Source organism: Pristiophorus japonicus, chromosome 8, assembly GCF_044704955.1.
Source record: "Pristiophorus japonicus isolate sPriJap1 chromosome 8, sPriJap1.hap1, whole genome shotgun sequence".
NCBI classification, from domain to species: domain Eukaryota; kingdom Metazoa; phylum Chordata; class Chondrichthyes; family Pristiophoridae; genus Pristiophorus; species Pristiophorus japonicus.
Genome location: NC_091984.1, coordinates 182,722,242 through 182,745,053, shown reverse-complemented (window position 1 = coordinate 182,745,053; position 22,812 = coordinate 182,722,242). Strand labels below are relative to the sequence as shown.

Sequence of the window (22,812 nt, the reverse complement as noted above, 5' to 3'; positions counted from 1 at the left end):
TTTGCTTTTATATTCATGGCCCCTAGTTTTGGTTTCTCCCACAAGTGGAAACATCCTCTCTATGTTTACCCTATCAAACTCTTTCATAATCTTAAAGACCTCTATCAGGTCATTTCTCAGCCTTCTCTTTTCTGAAGAAAAGAGCCAGAACCTTTCAGCTTTTCCTGATAAGTATATCCTCTCAGATCTGGTATCATCCTTGTGAATCTTTTTTGCACCTTCTCCAAATGCCTCACTATCCTTTTTATAATCTGGAGACCAGAACTGTTCGCAGTACTCCAAGTGTGGTCTAACCAAGGTTCTATACAAGTTTAATATAACTTCTCTGCTTTTTCATACAATCCCTCCAGAAATGAACCCCGGTGCTTGGTTTGCTTTTTAAAAAAAAATAGCCTTATCCTGTGTGGCTATTTTCAGTGATTTGTGTATCTGTACCCCTAGATCCCTTTGCTCTTCTATCCTATTGAGATGCTTATTAAGCAGTATGTGGCCTCCTTATTCTTCCTACCAAAATGGAACACCTCACACTTTGCTATATTGAAATTCATTAGCCAATTATATGCGCATTCTGCAAGTTTATTAATGTTTTCTTGAATTTTATCGCAGTCTTACTCACTATTTACAATGTCCCCAATTTGGTGTAGTCTGCTAATTTTGAAATTATACTTCCGATTCCAGAGTCCAAATTGTTTATGTTTAAGTCATCCTAACCCTTGAACTAAACCAGTTTCTAGAACTTTGCTCTAAGAAATTCCAAAGTACAAATTCAGAAAGGTTCGTGAACACGCACTTACCAAATGACAAGGGCAAACGTCTCCACTTCAGGTCATCAGTGCGACTACGCCGTCCGTATGAATCAACAACAACTCCAAATTCTATTGTGGGTTAGAGAAGATTGAAAAAAGTAACGAGTCATAAATGGTAAAATTGTCCAATGATCCTATTAAAGGCTGGTGGCAGTGTGTTTAATACAAGAAACTCACATTGAAATCAGAGTACAGGTGAAGCAGCCCCAATATAAAGCCACATTGATACCCATCTATACCACTAATTCATTCAAATCATTTGGGAGATGCAATTTCCAGTAAACTAACAACTTGGAAGGTTGTCTCAGTATTACAACTCAGCACTGAAGAGGCCACATAAACTGTGTTGGCATTTAAAGTGTAGACCTGTTGCGGAAAGCTACCACAGTACAAAAAGCATGTTTACTTTCGAAGGATCGATACCCATGGTTTTGCTTCAACTTTCCCCCAGAGTTTTTCTCTCGTCTAAGTGTTTGGAAACTAGCTGGATGAGAAAGACTGTTCCTAAAAAGGAAATCAGCTGCAGATACATCAGCATGCTCTAGGCTCAACACCTTTCCAGGTTATAAACTGTTGAAGGCAGGTATTATTACAAATAGGCAAAGACCACATTATAAGCACTCATTACTTACCATGGAAACAGAGCAGAAACTCCTCCTTTTGCCCACTGCTATTCACCTGAGCAATGGCGATCGGGAAACTGTAGGACGAAGCAGCAAAAATAGCGGAGGCCAGTGTCATGTCATTCTTATCCAGAAATTCTGCAGCATGAGAGAGACACCAAATTTACTGCTCTCAGTGATCAGGAATCATAGCCAGATTCATCAGGTCAATAAAGAGTAGGTTCTTTAGCAGACCAAAATTTATCAGTGGTATCAAGGCAGAGCATCTGGCTGCTTACTGTGATAAACATTCCCCAATTTAGTTACATCCGAAACTAGGGTCTTAAATCTAAACAAAGCAAACAATGTAGGTATGAGAGGCGAGTTCGCTAAGGTAGATTGGAAAACTACATAAGGGATGATGGTAGACGAGCAATGGCTAACATTTAAAGAATTAATACATAATTTACAACAAACCTATGGACTACGGACCTAGAGCTGGAATGTGGGATTAAGCTGGATAGCCTCTTGTTGGCTGGCATGGATACGATGGGCCGAAATGGCCTCCTTCCGTGCTGTAAATTTCTATGATTCTATGAAATATACATTCCTTTAAGGCACAAAAAATCCACAGGAAAAGTGGTCCAACCTTGGCTAACAAGAGAAGTTAAAGACAGTATTAGATCAAAGAGGCTTATAATGTAGCTAAAAAAGAGCAGTAAACCTGAGGATTGGGAGGATTTTAGAATTCAGCAAAGGAGGACCAAAAAATTGATAAAGAAAGGGAAATAGAATATGAGAGTAAACTAGCGAGAGACTTAAAAACAGACTGTTAAAATTTCTATAGGTATGTAAAAAAGAAAAGATTCGCAAAAGTAATGTGTGGGTCCCTTACAGGCTGAGACAGGAGAAATTATAATGGGGAATAAGGAAATGGCAGAGAAATTAAACAAATACTTTGTGTCTGTCTTCACAGAAGATGATGCAAAAAACCTCCCGGAAATAGTGGCGAACCAAAGGTCGAGCAAGAATGAGGAACTGAAAGAAATTAGTATTAGTACAAAAATAGTACTGGAGAAATTAATGGGCCTGAAAGCCGATAAATCCCTTGGACCTGATGGCCTACATCCTAGGGTTTTGAAAGAGGTGGCTATAGAGATAGTGGATGCACTGGTTGTCATTTTCCAAAATTCCATAGGTTCTAGAACAGTTCCCACGGATTGGAAGCTAGCAAATGTAACCTGGTTACTTAAGAAAGGAGGGAGAGAGAAAACAGGGAACTGCAGACCAGTTAGTCTGACATCAGTAGTAGGGAAAATGCTAGAATCTATTATTAAGGACGTGGTAACAGGGCGCTTAGAAAATAATAATACAATTGGGCAGAGTCAACACGGATTTATGAAAGGGAAATCATGTTTGACAAATCTGTTAGTTTTGAGGTTGTAACTAGCAGGATAGATAAGGGGAAACCAATGGTGTATTTGGATTTTCAGAAGGCATTCGATAAGGTTCCACACGAGTTTATTAAACAAAATTAGAGCTCAAGGGATTGAGGGAATATACTAGCATGGATTGAGGATTGGTTAAAGGACAGAAAACAAAGTGTAGAAATAAACGGGTCATTTTTGGGTTGGCAGGCTTTAACTAGTGGGGTACCGCAAGGATCAGTGCTTGGGCCTCAGCCATTCACAATCTAGATCAATGATTTGGATGAGAGGACCAAATGGAATATATCCAAGTTTGCTAATGATGCAAAGCTAGGTGGGAATGTAAGTTATGTGGAGAATACAAAGAGACTTCAAGGGGATATAGGTAGGCTAAGTGAGTGGGGCAAGAACATGGAAAATGGAATATGATGTGAAGAAATGTGAAGTTATCCACTTTGGTGGGAAAAAAAAAAAAGAGTTTTTTTTCCAATGGTGAGAGATTGGGAAATGTTGATGTTCAGAGGGACCTTGGTGTCCTTGTACATGAATCACTGAAAGTTAACATGCAGGTACAACAAGCAATTAAGAAAGCAAATGGTATGTTGGCCTTTACTACAAGAGCATTTGAGTACAAGAGTAAAGATGTCTTGCTGCAATTATTTAGGGCCCTGGTGAGATGACATCTGGAGTACTGTGTACAGTTGTGGTCTCCTTACTTAAGGAAGGATATACTTGCCATAAAGGGAGTGTAACAAAGGTTCACCAGACTGATTCCTGGGATGGGGGGGATTGTCTTAAGAGAAGAAATTGAGTAGACTAGACCTATATTCTCTAGAGTTTAGAAGACTCATTGAAACATACACATTTTTTACAGGGCATGACAGGGTAGATGCAGGGAGGATGTTTCCCCTGGCTGGGGAGTCTAGAACCAGGGGTCACAGTCTCAGAATAAGGGGTTGGCCATTTAGGACTGAGTTGAGGAGAAATTTCTTCACTCAGAGGGTGGTGAATCTTTGGAATTCTCTACCCCGTGGAGGGCTGTGGAAGCTCAGTCGTTGAGTATATGCAAGACAGAGATCGATAGATTTTTGAATATTAAGGGAATCAAGGGATTATGGGGATAGTGCAGGAAAGTGGAGTTGAGGTAGAAGATCAGCCATGATCTTATTGAATGGCAGAGCCAGCTCGAGGGGCCGATTGGCCGACTCCTGCTTCTAATTCTTATGTATACTTCAATGCTGTTCAACTCTGCAAGGGAGCTTTGTAATTCAAAATATCTGAACATACAGAATGATACTGCACAGAAACATATAGCCTATCAAGCTGGTGTTTTTCTCCACCTAGTTTAATCTCACTGTGCTCACTTCCCATACCCTTCAATATTTTTCTTTTTCAAGCAGCTATATAAATACAATAAATTTGGATATATTAGAATAATAAAAGTTACTTTTAAATAACATCTTAGATTTCTGGATTCTGCAGATGGCTCAGTTGGTAAATATGATGCATGATGTGGTACTGAATCATATAGGCGAGGAATGCTGCTGCCTGTTCTAGTTTCCTGATCTCAGCTGTGGGAGATGTACAATTTGCCTCAGTATCCCTCGGCTAGGAAAGGGAAGTGAAGAAAGTTAGTTAGGGCTCCTATTCATTAAAACCCTTTGACTCCTGCTGGAAAGTGGACATCAGCTTTGATTATGATGTTCCATAATGTTAAGTAGTCTGCCAGTTGTTACTACCTAGGCTCACACATGACAAACAGCCACTTGAGTGAATTATTGGACGGTTGCTGGTGCTTTAGTGCTGTACCAAGGAACAGCCAATAGCTGCAGCTGAGGAGGCAGAAAGATGGAAGGTTTAAACAATATTTTTCAGCAACAATTGTGCTCAAAGTGAGACAGATCAATAATAGAAGAAAAGGAACCACACTCAGTAGTCATCGTCAGCATCAAGCACTCCCAGGTCAGGCATCGTAAGGATTAGATGCAAGCAAAACTACCTTGCAGTATTCAATGCTCCTGTTGTACAACTGCTGTACTTACCCTCCAGTGTGTAGTGCTTCATCTCTATCTCATAGAACCTGTTGGTACCAATGATGATGCTGTACCCAGTGAACTGGATGCAGCTGCAGGGCTCAGATGTTTCAATCTCCTGCAGAGAATAAAAGGCAAATGATACTTGATGACTCGGTCCATTGTGACGGATTACAAAAGCCCTAAAAAATGCATTTTTTTCTTTTGTCAAATCTACTTGCTGTAAAGGGTGTGGTACATGGAACAATTCTGATACTGTAAGAATTCTGCAGAATGTATGACAGGTTGATAAGGGTTAGGATGTGGGAGACTCTCGAAGCATAGCATGCAGTGGCAGTGTGCAGTCAATGGAGTAATTAGTTTTATTCTGAGCTTTAGCAGGTTTTTTTTTAATGCATTGAGTAACTACACTCACCTTGCGGATGGCGAAGCTATCAAGCCCGTCATTATAGCGGAGGATGCACACTTTGTTTGGCACTGCTGCGCAGATATACAATCCAACCTCAATCTACAAAAAACACAGGCACAATTTGTAATGTGTCAAGATAATATATTAGTGACACTTTTCAAGCTCAAGAAAAGTGACTTACATTTTCAAAACTACGGGGGCGAAATTGGGTGCATTTGCGCCGCCCATTAGCGCCCCCAGGGGGCAATAATGGGGCGTAAATGAGTTGCCAACCAGGCACGCACTGTTACTGATCCCCACCATATTGGATGGGAGTTTAGCAGTGGCATCACGCCTTTGCGCCCCGATCTCTTGTGCCCAGAGATCATGAATTCATTCGCCGCGTGCATCGCCCCGCCCCCGAAATTCACTTTTGCCCCTTGCAGCAGCGCCGGGCGAAAGCACAGACAGCTGCAGGAGGCGCGACTCGGGCGGCCGGCTGCTTCCGGGACGAAAATTAAAGGCAAGGTGGTCGAGGGAAAATACGGAAAAAAAATTAACTTGGGTTTCCTGCTACTGCTGCGTTTTCTTCGCAGGGTCCTGGCTGCAATTGCTCAGCCTGGCTCTCTGCTCGAGAGCCGGGCTGATCGCGTTGCATCCCCACTCCATGGTGATCCAGGTAGGTCCCTTTTTCATTTGTAGAGTCGGAAGCATGGGCCCTTCCCTTTAATTTTGTGCAGCACTGCTGAGGCGTCTGCCCCGTTAGCACCCCATGAAGGAAGGAGAGCTCTTGATTTGTGGAGAGGGGCAAGACTTCAGCGGCTGGCGTCTCACGCTTCCCAACTGTTACCACTCCCAAACGGGGGGATACTGAATTTCTCCCCAACACCTCTAATCGCCAGCTGTGCAGAGTTCAAACTAGAAAGTGCTGGGCCATTCTTTAAAAAAAAAACAAGCATGGAACACCTAAATAAATACATCGAGAACCAATGCCTCAATTTCAAAAGGGTGTGCCAGAACTAATCAGTGTCTAACTGGAATGTTAACATGTCCTCACTCATGGAAATCAGACAGATGTTCAATTTCCCAAAGAATCAATCTTAAGAGCAAACTGAAGGTGTCCAAACAACTTTTCCCCCAAATTTAGTCTTCTCTCCCACTCCAGGTGTAACATGGGCAGAGCAGGTCTATGGTTAGATCAAGTAAAGGCAACTTGGACAGTGTTTGAATTTTTGGGGGTTTAATGGTTTCAATCCATAGGTTAATCACCAACCTGGGTATTTCGTCATTAATGTGACATTTACACTGATGCGAATAACAGATACTGAGTGAGCTTGGTGGTACACTTTCCACTCAGCTCTGGGACATGGATTCAAATCTAGTATAGTCTGACAGAATTGAAGTATTCCCTCTCCCTTTCCTTTCTTATAAAGGTCCTTTGAGAATTGAGTCTCTGATAGTTTTGACCCGATTCCTAAAACATAAAATTGCCTGTGATTTGACATACATTGGGCCCAATATTTATGGGCCGGTTGGGAGGGTGCGGGGGAGTGTGATGTAAACCTGAAAAGGTTGGGAATGCTGAAATAGTTATAATTTTTTCCTTCCATTTCCCACTCAGCCGGATAACTTTACAGGCTGGCAGACTGTCGGGGTGGGAAAACCAGCAGCAGGAGCATACATCCAGGATCCTTGGAGATGGTCCCTGGCAATCATGAGGGAGGGATCGCAGGAGGGAGGAAGGCAGAGATCGGGGTTGAAGGCTGCCAATTGCAGCAGGGGTGGGAGAGTGGCCATGATTGGCAGAGGGGAGGCGCCAAAGGTTTCCTTGAGGGGTCGGGGGAAACACTTCTGCTCCTCCTGGCCCAAAAGGAGTGCTATAAAGGCACTGGTCTTCCTATAAAGGCAGTTCCTCCCTTTTGCTACTGGGTTTTCCTGAGCCCTGGGAAACCCACACGTAAACTGTTAAATTTAAATCAGGCTTCCAATTGCACAGTGGGAGCCTAGTTTAAATATGTTAATGAAGTGTCCCACACGACACACTACCCGCCGCCGTAAAAATGGCAATGGTCGCATACATGGCGGGTATGTGGGGGAGGTTAATATCGAGGCCATTCAGTCTGGGAGGTGCGACAGAATTGTTTGGTGCAAGAAGCAAGAAAAATTGGCATTGCAAGTTGTGCTTGTGAGGTTTGAGCTAAGCAACATTGCTGACCGTGTACAAGGAGGTTCCTTTGCACCTGTCCACACTACATCCTGACTAAGATTGAAACAATTCCACTCCCAAGAATCGACATCCCTTAACGCAGTAAACATTTAATACAGCCATTTTAAATATTCAGATAAGTGTCTTACTGTCATCACAGAAGACAGCTGAGGTCTATATCCTTATTTTGGCAGTCAGTTAAATCTTACACTCACCCACATGCTGACTCATAAATTATGATGACTGGAAACCCTGAATGGGATTATAGAATCTTAAGCAAAATTGTAAAACTGTAGATGTATCTGAAGATTAAACCAGATATTTTGCACATGAGAAATAATACTTATTAAGGGCTGCAGTGGTGCTCACTTTCCCTGCTGCAAACAGGTGGCATCCTTTCAAGCTATCGAAGACTGTAGGTACAAGCTCTGGCTGGGCTGGTAGATGGGATTGAACTAATGACTGTTTCACCTTCTTAATGTCCACCAGACACAGGGCTCGCTCCTCTCCTGTCAAATGGACAAATAAAATAAACCTTTCAGAACAACGTTATACGTGAAATGTTTTGAGATACATAATAACAGACTTTAAATGCAAGTCTGTATATTAAACTCTCCATTCCAATCTATATCAGATAAAGCTATAAAATTAAAAACTTGTGTAATGAGACAGGGTTAATTAGTAATCTTATAGTAAAGAGATTCTCTGGGGAAGAGAGTGATCATAATATGATGAATTTCATATTAAATTTGAGAGTGATGTGGTTAAGTCAGAAACTAGGGTCTTAAATTTAAACAAAACCAATCATGGAGGTATGAGTTGTGAATTGGCTACGGTAGATTTGGAAATTAGATTAAAAGATATGATGGTAGATAAGCAATGGCAAACATTTAAATAAATAATTCCTAATTCTCAACGAATATGCATTCCTTTGAGCAATAAAAACTCCAATTGGATAAGTGGTACAACCATGGTTAACTGGAGAAGTTAAGGATAGTATTAGATTAAAAGAAGAGGCTTACGATGTTGCCAAAAAGAATAGTAAACCTGAGAATTGGGAGGGTCTTATAAATCAGCAAAGAATGACAAAGAAATTGATTAAGAGGGAGGAAATAGAATGAGACTAAACTAGTAAAAAATATAAAAACAGATTATAAGAGCTTTGATAAGTATGTAAAAAGGAAGAGATTAGTAAAAGTAAACGTGCGTCCTTTAGAGGCAGAGACAGGAGAAACTATAATGGCGAATAAAGAAATGGAAGGGGCGTTAAACAATTATTTTGTATCTGTGATCACAGTAGAAGACACATAGAACATATTGGAAATTGTGGCAAACCAAGGGTCTAATGAGAATGAGGAAATAAAGTAATTAATATTAGTAAAGATAAAATACTGGAGAAATTAATGGGACTAAAAGCTGACAAATCCCTGGACTTGATGGCCTACATCCTAGGGTTTTAAAAGAGGTAGAGATGGTGGATGCATTGGTTTTGATCTTCCAGAATTCCCTAGATTCTAGAACGGTCCCCGTAGATTAGAAGGTAGCAAATGTAACCCCGCTTTTCAAGAAAGGAGGGAAAGAGAAAACAGGAAACTATAGGCCATCTAGCCTGACATCAGTAGTAGGGAAAATACAAGAATCTATTATTAAGGACGTGGTAACAGAGCACTTGTAAAATTACAATATTTAGAGTCAACACGGTTTTATGAAAGAGAGTTTATATTTGACAAATCTATTAAGAGTTTTTTTGCGGGTGTAACTAGCAGGATAGATAAGGGGGAAACCAGTGGATGTAGTATATTTGGATTTTCAGAAGGCACGCATTAAGGTGCCATACAAGTGGTCATTACAAAAGATTAGGGGCTAGAACCTCCACTTTTTTTGCTTGCTTATGCCCACTTATACGTCATTTCAGCAGTAAAATGGGCGTTAACGTCCATATATCGCCCATTCTGGCACAAAATGGAAACTTACGGGATTTTTTCAGAGACCTATTGCCAAGCGTTTTTTTCCAATGGGCTTAACGGCGAGAAAAAATATTACCGCCCGCCCACCTTTTTGAGGCGGAATCAGCAGGATGGGTGAATTCAACGCCTATAATATCACCCAGCATTACTTTCCGCACAGAAATAACGCCGTGATTCAATAATACCGCCCGGCGACTGTTTTGTTGTCGTAAAGAGCATTTTTAGCCAAACTAGCAGCCATGGAGATCGCCCATCGTCAATTTCACCACCTCACACACATATTGGCCACAATATCGCTCGCACAAAAAAAACGCCCACAAAAAGTGGAGCTAACCAGGATGAATCACAGCGTTATGGACACCATGTTGTAGATCACATGTCGCGTCCTTTAAAAGGCTGCTGTGCTTCAACCTCGGCAGAGTTCGGATATACTCTGCAGGTCGTTGGAGTTGATGTGAACATCTCTAAAAACATCTTGACCACAATGTGGCCGATTGAAATTGAAGAGGTGTGCTCGTCGGGACATTACTTGTTTGTGTGCAATCGGTGGCAAACAGAGAGCTACTGCAATGGGGCCTATCCTTTCTCACCCTCTCTTGGTGACCAAATACATGCAGCAGAGTCGACATCGCTGAAGGAATGCTGCACTGCATTTTGTGCCCAATGAACGAAGTGACAGACAGATGAGGAGGACCAGACGTTACAAGTACAAGGAGAAGCATTCTTACCTCGACTTGCCCGACACCACCTGCCTTCGGAGACTGGGCTTCCACAAAGAGGTTATCACTGAGGTATGCCAGCTGATAAGGGCAGACCTGCAGCCTGCCAGCACCATCAGAACTGTACTGTCCGTCAAGGGCAAAGTCATCGAGGCTCTGTCGTTCTACGCCTCGGGTTCTTTTCAGGTCACAGCTGGCGACATTTGCGGACTTTTTCAGCATGCCACACATCGCTGCATTCGACAGATCACTGAAGCCCTGTACGCACGCAGGAGGGACTTGATCAGTTTCCCTATGACCAGGGAGGAAGAGAGTGAGGGGGCTCTAGGTTTCTCCAGAATTGTATACTTCCCCAAGGTGCAGGGAGCAATAGACTGTACTCACATCGCAATGCGGGCAAATTTTCAGGATGCTGAGGTTTTCAGGAACTGCAAGAGATTCCATTCCCTGAATATCCAGCTGGTTGTCGACCACCAGCAAATTATACTGGCAGTGAATGCTCAATTTCCGGGCAGCATCCATGATGCGCACATCCTGCGTGAGAGCACTGTATCTGACTTGTTTAACAATCAGCCACAAGGTCAATGCTGAAAAGGACCCATTTATCCCGACTCTCTGCTTCCTGTCTGCCAACCAGTTCTCTATCCACGTCAGTACATTACCCTCAATACCATATGCTTTAATTTTGCACACCAATCTCTTGTGTGGGACCTTGTCAAAAGCCTTTTGAAAGTTCAAATACACCACATCCACTGGTTCTCCCTTGTCCACTCTACCAGTTACATCCTCAAAAAAAATTCTAGAAGAGTTGTCAAGCAGGATTTCCCTTTCATAAATCCATGCTGACTTGGACCGATCCCGTCACTGCTTTCCAAATGTACTGCTATTTCATCTTTAATAATTGATTCCAACATTTTCCCCACTATTGATGTCAGGCTAACCCGTTGTCTCTCTCCCTCCTTTCTTAAAAAGTGGTGTTACATTAGCTACCCTCCAGTCCATAGGAACTGATCCAGAGTCGATAGACTGTTGGAAAATGATCACCAATGCATCCACTATTTCTAGTGCTACTTCCTTAAGTACTCTGGGATGCAGGCTATCAGGCCCCGGAGATTTATCGGCCTTCAATCCCATTAATTTCCCTAACACAATTTCCCGCCTAATAAGGATTTCCTTCAGTTCCTCCTTCTCACTAAACCCTCGGTCCCTTAGTATTTCCGGAAGGTTATTTGTGTCTTCCTTCATGAAGACAGAACCAAAGTATTTGTTTAACTGGTCCGCCATTTCTTTGTTCCCCATTATAAATTCACCTGAATCTGACTGCAAGGGACCTATGTTTGTTTTCACTAATCTTTTACTCTTCACATATCTATAGAAACTTTTGCAGTCAGTTTTTATGTTCCCAGCAAGCTTCCCCTCATACTATATCTTCCCCCTCCTAATTAAACTCTTTGTCCTTCTCTGTTGTATTTCAAAATTCTCCCAGTCCTCAGGTTTGCTGCTTTTTCTGGCCAATTTATATGCCTCTTCCTTGGATTTAACACTATCCTTAATTTCCCTTGTTAGCCACGGTTGAGCCACCTTCCCCGTTTTATTTTTTACTCCAGACAGGGATGTACTGGTTAAATGATTGAGTAAGAAGATGACAGATGGAGTTTAATGTGGGGGAAGTGTAAAATTATCCACTTTGGTAAGAATGGAAAAGCAGAATATTTTTTAAAAGGTGAGACTAGTAAATGTTGGCAAGCAGAGGGATTTGGATGTCCTTGTACATGCAATACAGAAAGTTAGTAGGCAGGAACAGCAAGCAATTAGGAAGATATGTTGGCCTTTATTGCAAGGGGGTTGGAGTACAAGAGTAAGGAAGTCTTTTTGCAATTGTACAGGGCCTTGAGAGCACAGTTGGAGTACTGTGCACAGTTTTGGTCTCCTTATCTAAGGAAGGATATACTTGCCTTAGAGGGGGTGCAATGAATTTCACTATTTTGATTCCTGGGATGAGATGGCTGTCCTATAAGGAGAGATTGAGTAGAATGGGCCTATATTCTCTGGGTTTAAAAAAATGAGAGGTGATCTCATTGAAACGTATAAAATTCTTAGAGAGCTTGACAGGGTAGATGCTGGGAGGCTGTTTCCCCAACTGGAGAGTCTAGAACTAGTGGTCATAGCCTCAGGATAAGGGGTCGGCCATTCAAGACCGAGATGAGGAGAAATTTCTTCACTCGGAGGTTTGTGAATCTTTGGAGTTCTCAACCGCAGAAGGCTGTGGATGCAGTCGATAACTATATTCAAGACTGAGATCGATGAATTTTACGGCACTAAGGGAATCAAAGGATGTGGGGATAGGACAGGAAATTGGAATTGATGTAGAAGTTCAGCCATTACATTACTGAATGCTGGAGCAGGCTCGATGGGCCGCATGGCCTACTCCTGCTCCTGCTCCTATTTCTTATGTCCTTCATGTTAAAGACAAAACTACTTCAGCATAACTGGTTTTAGTTATTTGGCACAATAGCAGGTAACTGAAGTTATCCCTGAGCTGTTTTATTGCTGGTTAACATATTCAAACAAGTCCATAATAACCTGCAATCATGATGAGTCGGTCAAGCTCCTTTAGGACATGAAGCTGGAACACTGATCCCACACCGGGAATGTGCACCAGGGAGTTCTTCACAACATTTAGTGCATATAGACCTTCCTCTGTCCCAACCAGCACAATCTGTAGATACACAAAATCATCTCCTCTCAGATATAGAGATAGTGCAATATTTCACAATAACGTATTGTAATTAGACACCAACTATAATCATACTCTTGATAAGAACATACCACAAAATCTAGTCTGTTTTCTTCTACCCAATCACCTTCCCCCAACAGAAAACTAGGTTTGTAGTCACAACCTACAAACATATATGTCTATTATGGGAACCTTTGTCTTGTTGCATCCTTCTCTGACATTACCTTTACAATCACAGTGCCTAGCCTGCTTTTTCTCCTTCCCTTCCCCCACCCCCGCAACCCCAAAATAAAATCATCCTAGAGTATTTATCATGCCAGCTTTTTGGCGAAGAGACACAACTCGCATTCCAGTTTAATTCTATATTCTGTAAAGGATCTGCTTATATTTCCACCACAAACTTGTCCACATGTAGCGAGTGGACCATGCAACAGCCAGAGGAAGAATCCATTTACTGTACTTCCCAACATACCTGTTCAGTGAGTGGCAGAGTGCAGTTTATATCCAAACGGTCATCTCCCTCCAGTTTCAGCAATGAATTTCCCAATAACTTCTGCAAGAATTAAACAGTCACATTAGAGCATAGATGCACAAACATACACACTAGTGTTCCTACATCGATGGAATTTGTGCATCTCATTGTATCTTACAAACATGTATTTTCTCCAATGAGAGAGGTAGGGAGGTGGGGGGGGGAGAGGAACAAAGAATACACGAGACAGAAACTACAAACACATACATGCCACACAAACCTACAAACTGAGCATAGAATTTTAGGCAAGGATTTTCTTCTTCCTAAATCAGTCACTCCAGCATTGAGACAATAAGACATCTCAGATATAAGGATATGGGGCTGACCAACAACAAGAGGATCGAGGTTATTTTGCAGTTAGATGGCATCAAGCAATGGTTAGCAATGCCTTCAGCTGCAGGTGCCATCACAAGTGTGAAACCACCAGATTAGAAACTCCAAAGCCTTTGTATAGACTAGAGAAGCTGGGGTTGATTTCCTTAGAGTACAGAAGGTTACAAGGATATTTAATAGAGGTGTTCAAAATCTTGAAGGATTTTGATAGAGAAGATGGGGAGAAACTATTTCCACTGGCAAGAGGGTCATTAACCAGAGGACACAGATTTAAGATAATTGGCAAAAAGAGTTTGGAGATGTGAATTTTTTTTACGCAGCGAGTTATGATGATTTGGATGCACTGCCTGAAAGGGTAGTGGAATCAGATTCAATAATAACTTTCAAAATGGAATTGGATATATACTTGAAAAGAAAACATATGCAGGGCCATGGAGAAAGAGTGGGGGAATGGGACTAATTGGATAGCTCTTTCAAACAGCTGTCACAGGAACGATGACCTAAATTACCTCTTTCTGTGCTGCAAGATTCTACGATTCTATAGGGCTTCAACTGCTACTGTTGAAGTACTTAAAAAAAACCGCAACTCCAGTCTAAAGCATGCCAGCCTATTTCTGCCTGTAAAGTATTAAGTGATTCAATGTGGCAATGAGCACCTGTGCTTGTAGGGTTATAACCTAAAACAATATCTACTTTGTGGGCAGATAGGGAACTGAATATTGAGATCACTATAAAATAGAAGTAAAGATGAATGGTAGTATGGGTCTGCATTGCACCCTCCAGTAGCAGAGATGGAGACATTTCCAGTCCTTTGCTATTAGTTGCCATGACTTTGTGGTTCTGGCTGGACAACCGTATGCTTTTTGATGACGCTCATGATTTGCTGCTTTACTTGTTGATCTGGATGTGGGTTTCGCAAACATCCCATAAACAAATGTGAATACAACAAATTCATACCAGCAAAACTGACTGATTTTCCCACTGCATTTTCTCCTCTAAAACATGGCTCACAGGAAATAGGAAATGGAAGGACCATCATGAAGTCCTCCTTACTTCAGAAGAACCGTGGGAGGTAGCTATATGTACATAGTTGGGTGTGTACACTGCAAGGTTTCCTGAAAAGGTGAATGCTTCCTTTCAGGTGTGTAAAGCATGCACGTGCTCGGTAATGGCCTGAAGCATCTCAGAGGTGCATACTTTATTCTCTTGATTTTGTGTGGGTACACAGTCTGCACAGTATTCTCTTGAAAGCTGCAATAACTAGTGTTAAACAAGTCACGCGAGAGACAAGAGACCAATTTCAGAAAGGCCTGCAAAGCGGGAAGTTTTGGTTTTAGGCTTTGCAACAGTGAATGCTGGCTTGGTCGATGAGCCTCAAAAAGATGAAAGTTAGAACTGTGCAACATGCTCTGCAGCAGTAAGCAGGACAAGCACAATCAAACATTTTACCTTCACCAACTGGGCAAGATCATCTTCTCTCTGGGCCACTTCAGCCTATTATATAGTGACACAGGGGTCATTCCAGGGTTACAGCACATGCTCAGTTAGGTACACGAATTACAAATCACTAAATCACAGTAAACATAAAAGAAAAGCCAACCCGTAATGGATGAAACATGAACGGACACTGAATCTATCTACTGAGTACTTACAGCAGCTGTCTCTGCTTTTTCACATGACCGCCGTCCGCAGGCCACAACAGACTCCAACACATTGACCCAACGCTGTTTGTCTGGGAAGCTCGGAGCAAGCATGTAGAGTGTCTGACCAGGCCAGCAGGTTGTGTGTGGCTGGGACTCCAACTTTAGTATGTAAGGCACATCTGCAGGGAGAGGAAAAAGCTGAAGATGCAGAACGCAAGAGAGAAAAAGCTGCAGAATACTGCAATATAAACATCTTATACTTTAGTATACAACCAGGCCTTATAGGCAAAAGTCATGGGAACGCTGTCATTTTAAGACATTGATGTGAACTTATCATATATAGAGGGCTGCTCCCTTGAGTCCATTCACCCAAGGGGGCAGGTGAATTACATTCCCTACCTTGCAGAGTCACCTTCATCCTTCAAATGGAAACATCCTCCATATATCACTCGGTGCGAGTACAGTTCACCAATGGGAAGCATTGCAAGGCTGATACCCTTTCAATATATTTTTGATCACATGTCACAACATTGCACACAAGTTTATTCTTTTGCCCCTTGGTCATCAGCTGATTTACCAGAAGAAAAGATGCAACCTGTAATAATATATTTGAAGAACAATGGCAACTAAAATTATAGAAGTGATTTTTGAAAATGAACAATGGGACCAGTTGAGTGTGTGCATCACATGTGGAGGATGCTTCTATTTGAAGAATTAAGGTGATTACAAGGCAAGTAAGTAGCTTCTTTATTTACATTTTCCATGAACCAATTCAGAGGAGGTTGGCTCCCTGAAGTTCAATAATACCTATATTCAAAACAGATCTACAGAATCCGCTAGAACAAAAAACAAGTCAATTCAAATAACATTTGGTAAATGTAAATGTATTGTTCCAAGTAGAAGCTTTACTGATGCTCTACAAATTCATCTTTTTGAGGGAGGCCAAGACAACCAAATGATTTGCAACATATCTAGATGGCACTGGATACTTTCTATTAACTTTGACAACTCCACTTAGAAATCAGAGCATCATTGGGTACAAATCACTGTTCCTTTTTTATAAAACTTAACTTTGCCAACATAAAAATCTTGGTTAGTATCCACACAGTGAAACCTGCACCGACCGTTTCTTCCTTCTTCATAGTGTACAAGCACAATGGACCGAATGGCCTCCTTCAGTGCTGTATGATTCGCTGGGGGCTAAATTGGGCTGTGTAGCACCACTTTTTAACCTCTATACAGTCACCGCGATCACCACCACCCATTTTCAGTGGTTAGCCCCTCTGCTTATAAGTAAAGCTCTGGAGAGATGTGAAGTTCGGAAATTATTTTGTGGAAGAATTTAGGATGCAAAATGAAAATGTGCCATAAGGTAGGACTGGTTGAATACTCAATGATGGACTAAACTTACCATCCTGGTTGAAATTCAGGCAATCAAGATATCTATATACTATGGAGAAATTTAAACTCAAAACCTACAATGGCATAAAAGAAAACAGAAACTTGTGTAAGATTCAATTTAAAAATAAATTATAGCAAATCGAAGATGGTTAGGATTATAGTTCCGAATTTACCTTAGGGAAAAAAAAGATCAGGAAGTGGTGTGCTTTTCCTATAGAAACTTGCGTCAAAAAAAGAAGACTGTTACATGAGCATACACCAAACTTAGCTTCAGGCCAATGCTTCCAAGGTAAAGATACTCTGGCCCCAATAATAACTGAGACGCATTCAAAACTTGATGGAAAAACCAGAACTTTCAGCGCATCTGTCTGTGGCATTTTAACGCAGCCATCGCTTTATAATCGCAACCACCGCATTATAATATTGCTTCTGGGTTTGGCGTCTAATGCTCGACAGCAGGCGTGGCACAGACCTGCATGACGCAATCTGAACGTGAGTATTTAAAGATGCAATTTGGAGGAGTTGGGTGGTTTTGCATAGAGACAGCAATTGTAAAAGATGGACTCCGGGTGCTCAACGGTTGTGCCCCAATTTAACGACACCTCACTTGAAGTACTGCTGGGGCATGGAGGAGTGAGAGAGAGATACCCTTCCCCGGCAGCGGGAGGAAGAAACCTGCAGCTGCCACAAAGAAAGCATGACTGGAGGTGGCTGATGAAGTCATCAGCAGGAGCATCGTGCCATGCTCCTGGATTCAGTGCAGAAAATAGTCTAATGACCTAACCAAGTCAGGAAAGGTAAGTACATTGACCTACATCCTGTTGCACATCAACCACCCCCCCACCCATCCCCCTTGATTTGTCAAGCCTACTCCTCACACCCACTTACCTTGCAAGCACACCCATCGTTCTCTGTCTATACACTTCCTCATATCCCAATCTATCCATCCTCCACTGCCACTCACACTGATCCTAATGCAATGTGATGCCTCTCCCCAATAGTCATCCTTACCAAATGCACTGCATCCATCGTGTGAACATAAGCCATTAGAGTCACTCATTGGTCTGTTCTTTCCCCCATTGCAGAAGAAAAGAGCATCAAGCACTAAGGAGAGGGAGAGAACTAGAGGTGGTCCTCCACAGATATCATAGTTAACAACTGCAAAGGAGGAAGTGCTGTAGATCAGTGGTGTTTTAGCATCCCTGATCATGGGAGATGAGTAGACTGGGACCTCCTAGCTACCTAGTGACATTAGCGATTAACATGTCGTACAAAACTCAGTAATATTGACTTGATTTCAGCAGCAAGTGAAATATGATCAACTTCATAATACTAAGTTGTAAAATTCTTAACTTGTAAGAAATATTCCCCCTAATTTTTTTTGGGTGCAGTCCCGTTAACGGGCTGCACGGCTCGTGCAAAGTTTCGCACAAGCGCATAATTTCACATTGGAAAAGCCGTATTCCAGGCTGCCTTTTTCAGGACATCCCTTCTCTGGAAAAAGTTAAAAGTAACCTCCAAAAACAGTGTCCATGTATCATTTTTTAAATATTAAAAATGAAGGTCATATTTCATGCTAAAAGCCCAGAAAGTTAAGGATCAAGACAATTATGTCAAACTTCTGCTAAAAACTCTCTTCCTACTAGCTGATAATGGTGAATCCAATTTCTAATGAACCCGACTCAGGCTCCGAGATGGATCAGTGAGCAAGTACACCATCCAATGTTGTACAGACCCATAAAGACAATGAAGATCCCAGATTTCATCCCTGGTCTGTGTACTCTTCAATTATCTCAGAAAGACCAGCAGCAGTAAGGAGAACAATTGATCTTAGTGACCCCCAGGCTAGGGAGGAGAGACATTAGTCAGAGTTCTTACTTCGGATCTTTATCTTTCAACCTCTGCTGGAAAATGTGCATTTGGATCTAGGAACTGGATAAGATTAGGTTTGGTTATGATGCCCCTGCATGTCTGAATAGCTGACCTACATTTAAGCTAGTACATCAAGAATGGCAACTTGGCTGAATTACCAGATATCTGCAACACCCAAAGAATCATTCTGAGCAAGAGGCAGTGCATTCAGTAGAGACCAGGAGAAAACAAATACAAATTGGGAAGGGAGGAGGCATGCACGTAAAACCTGTTGGAGGCACTTTTGGAAACTAGCTTTCTTGTGCCATGCATTATTTTTTTGACCAAGTAGGCAGGTGACCTTCCAACCCTCTGCAACTGGCCACCACTGTTGTGTAATGGTACCATCCGGTAACTTTGCGCAAACATCTTGCCATCCAATCAGTTGTCTCCTATAGTATTCTCCCTGAAATCAGGGACAAACACACTTACTACTGCTTGGTACAGTCTGGGACACTGCCATGCATATACATTGCTTCTTTTAACTTCCTCTCAAACCCAGTATTTATAGGATATTTTATCAGCAAATACAGGTACAACGTCCGAAATCCTCAGGACTGAGTCTGTGCCAGTTTTTGTTTTTTCACGGATTTCAGACTGTTGATTTTCTTTTCTGAAATCCGGAATCCTCCACTGAATCCATGCCGGATTTTGGGTTTTGCTGGATTTTGGACTTTGCTGCTCGCTGATTCACTCCGCTCCTCACTGCCTGCTAATTCCCGCCGCCCACGTCCCCTGATGCCGCACTTTTCACCATAAGTAGCCTCGTTATTCCTCCTACTAAACTGAACCACCCCACTGTTGGCCACCTCAAAAATGTCCAGTTTTCGGACAATAATTCCAGAAGACTACACCTGGGAAGCGTAAAATGCACGGTTTTCAGACAATAATTCTGGATTTCGGACGACTCCTTCTGCTAAGCGCAAATGTCCGGTTTTCTGACAATTCCGGTTTTCAGAGTTCCGGATTCAGGATGTTGCACCTGTATTATAGTTATGTAGTTGATATAACATTGAGCTTTCTATATATTTTTTCAAATACCACAACCTGGTCTCACCTGTCTTTGCAGTGTTTACAAGTTCAGAAGCTCCAACAGCTCCGTGAACTGTCACATCCCCATCAGGCAGACATAACTCAAACTCATCAATTGGTCTTTGTCCTGTTTAAAAGGGAAGAAAAAATGCATTATATCACCCAATTTAAACTCAATCATCAATCGCAGCTCTATTGAGGGAAACATTTTATACATTGTGCACAAAATCATTACTCTAACTCATTCTTTTCCAGAACTGTAAAAATGTAAAATTCCTTACCCCCTTCAGCTATTTAATGTAAAAAAGTTGCTGCCAGCTAACAACCCAATTAGATCCACTTTCTTGCAAGTCACCAACAGTTCCAATGTCCCCTAAACCAAATCAAATTCTGTAAGTCAGTTCCATTTACTTAAGTAAACCAGCTTGGACAATTTTAATTGTGTGCTGTCTCTCCTCGGGCCAACTACTGCTTTTACCCTTCTAATTCGGCTATGTGTGCCAATGTTATTCAATCTGGCATTGAATGACTTATACTCAACTCTTCCACTTCCATCACATCTGGTACTAAATCTTGGTTCAATAACACAGTGGATCAGAAAAAAATTTGCCCATCACACTTGGCATTTTCATCTCAAGCAACTTTTGTACTATTAAAAGTGCCCAGCCCCATTTTATTGAAAATAAGCAACAAGATTTTGTGCTGTTCTAAAAGTCTTCTGGCCTATTGCCAAAGCTGTCCTGTAAATTCTATGAACCTTGATGGTAAAATTGTCAGACTTACTAAAGTGAAAGCTGAATTATTTGCCACATTTTTCTCTAAATGTAACTTCAATGACCTTGGTAAAGAACTTATCATGGATGAATTCTGCTCGACCAACTCTCCTTCTGAACCCCATTAAGTCTTCTGGTCCAGATGGTATTCCTTTCACCATTTTAAAAGTTGCGTCCTATGTATTCTCTTCAATCTTACTCCCAATCCAGCTTTCATTCTCCTTGAATATTTACTGTGTCTCTTTATCCCAAGAGAGATCCCCTCTTACCATCAAACTACTGCTGATTCAATATTATATGGAAGGTGTTGTTAACTCTCAAATTACCCATCAACTTAAAAGTTCTGAACTAATCCATGATTATCAGTAAATATGATTTTCAGTATGACTAAAGATATATGCTACGCATCTCTTTGCCCTGGGACATCTAATCGCTGCCTCCAACATCTCCAAAGCCTTACATAATATATACGACACAGAAACAGGCCATTCGGCCTAACCAGTCCATGCCGACATTTATGCTCCACTCGAGCCTCCTCCCGTCTTTCCTCATCTAAATCTATCAGCATAACCCTTTATTCCCTTCTCCCTCATATACTTGTCCAGCCTCCCCTTAAATGCATCTATACTATTTGCTTCAACCACTCCATGTGGTAGCGAGTTCCACATTCTCACCACTCTTTGGATAAAGAATGTTCTTCTGAATTCCCTATTGGATTACTTGGTGTCTAATATCGATGGCCTTTAGTTATGCTCTTCCCCATAATTGGAAACATTTTCTCTGTATCTACTCTATCAAAATCTTTCATCATTTTAAAGACCTCTATTAGGTCATCCCTCAGCCTTCTTTGTTTCACAAGAAAAGAGACCCAACCTGTTCATCCATTCTGATAGGTATACCCTCGCATTTCTGGTATCATCTTGTAAATCTTCTCTACACCCTCTCCAATGCCTCTACATCCTTTTTATAATATGGCGACCAGAACTGTACACAGTACTCCAAGTGTGGTCTAACCAAGGTTCAATACAGGTTTAGCATAACTTGCCTATTTTTCAATTCTATACCTCTAGAAATAAACCGTAGTGCTTGGTTTGCTTTTTTATGGCCTTGCTAACCTGTGTCACTACTTTTAGTGATTTGTGTATTTGTACTCCAAGACCCCTTTGTTCCTCTACCCCACCTAGACTTGCACCCTCCAAGTAATACGTTACCTCCCTATTCTTCCTACCAAAATGTAATACCTCACATTTATCTGGGTTGAACTTCATTTGACAATTATATACCCATTCTGCAAGTTTATTAATGATCTCCTGTAATTTGTTGCAGTCCTCTTCAGTATTCATTATCGCCCCCAATTTAGTGCCATCTGCAAATTTAGAAATTGTATTTTTGATTCCAATATCTAAATCGTTAATATAAATTGTGAACAACAGTGGTCCCAGCATTGATCCTTGTGGAATACCACTACCTACCTTCTGCCACTGTGAATAGCTACCTTTTACCCTTACTCTCTGATTTTGGTCTAGAAGCCAGCTAGCTATCCATTCTGTTACTTGTCCCCTGATTCCGCATTCTCTGACCTTGTTCATCAATCTATTATGGGATACCTTATTGAAGGCCTTTTGAAAATCTAGATAAATTACATCTGCTGCATTACCATTGTCTACTCTTTCTGTTACCTCTTCAAAAAACTCAATGAGGTTGGTCAAGCAAGACTTTTCCCTTTTGAAATCCATGCTGAATATTCATTACTATATTTTTGGTTTCTAGATGTTCTTCTATTTTCTCCTTTAATAGGGATTCCATTATTTTTCCTACTACCAATGTTAAGCTGGCTGGTCTATAATTCCCTGGACATGTTCTATGCACCTTCTTAATTATAGGTATTACGTTAGCAATCTGCCAGTTCTCTAGCACACCTTTTCAAACGAATTATTAAGTATGTGTAATAATGCCTCTGCTATCGCTTCCCTAGATTCTTGTCAAATGCGTGAATGCAATCCATCTGGACCAGGTGCATTATCCTCTTCGAGTTTGATTAGTTTATTTAATATAGCCCCTCTTTTTATTTTATATGTTCATATTTCATTACTAATCTCATCATCCAATGTCATCTCCACCTGCTCTGTTTCCCTGGTAAATACTGAAGCAAAATAATTATTTAATATTTCTGCCATCTCTCTATCGTTACTTGTTTTATTATCCTGTCTATTCCTTAATAGCTCTATTCCCATCCCAACATTCCTTTTTTTATTGATGTGCCTGTAAAATATTTTGCTATTTTGTTTTATATTCCTTGATA

At 41.4% G+C, this 22,812-nt stretch overlaps 1 protein-coding gene across 3 annotated transcripts in view; it reads right to left on the bottom strand.

The window, feature by feature from the left end:
• Positions 1 to 22,812, bottom strand: part of LOC139268860 (citron Rho-interacting kinase-like) — a 336,825-nt gene that overhangs the window by 23,734 nt on the left and 290,279 nt on the right. For all 3 annotated transcript variants that reach the window (XM_070887645.1, XM_070887646.1, XM_070887647.1), the window contains 9 exons: positions 19,763 to 19,864; positions 15,403 to 15,572; positions 13,358 to 13,438; positions 12,732 to 12,867; positions 7,832 to 7,971; positions 5,284 to 5,376; positions 4,878 to 4,986; positions 1,439 to 1,567; positions 795 to 875 (listed from right to left, as the gene is read on the bottom strand). In XM_070887645.1, coding sequence (XP_070743746.1) covers positions 795 to 875; positions 1,439 to 1,567; positions 4,878 to 4,986; positions 5,284 to 5,376; positions 7,832 to 7,971; positions 12,732 to 12,867; positions 13,358 to 13,438; positions 15,403 to 15,572; positions 19,763 to 19,864 — 1,041 coding nt within the window. The remainder of the gene's footprint in view (positions 1 to 794; positions 876 to 1,438; positions 1,568 to 4,877; positions 4,987 to 5,283; positions 5,377 to 7,831; positions 7,972 to 12,731; positions 12,868 to 13,357; positions 13,439 to 15,402; positions 15,573 to 19,762; positions 19,865 to 22,812) is intronic.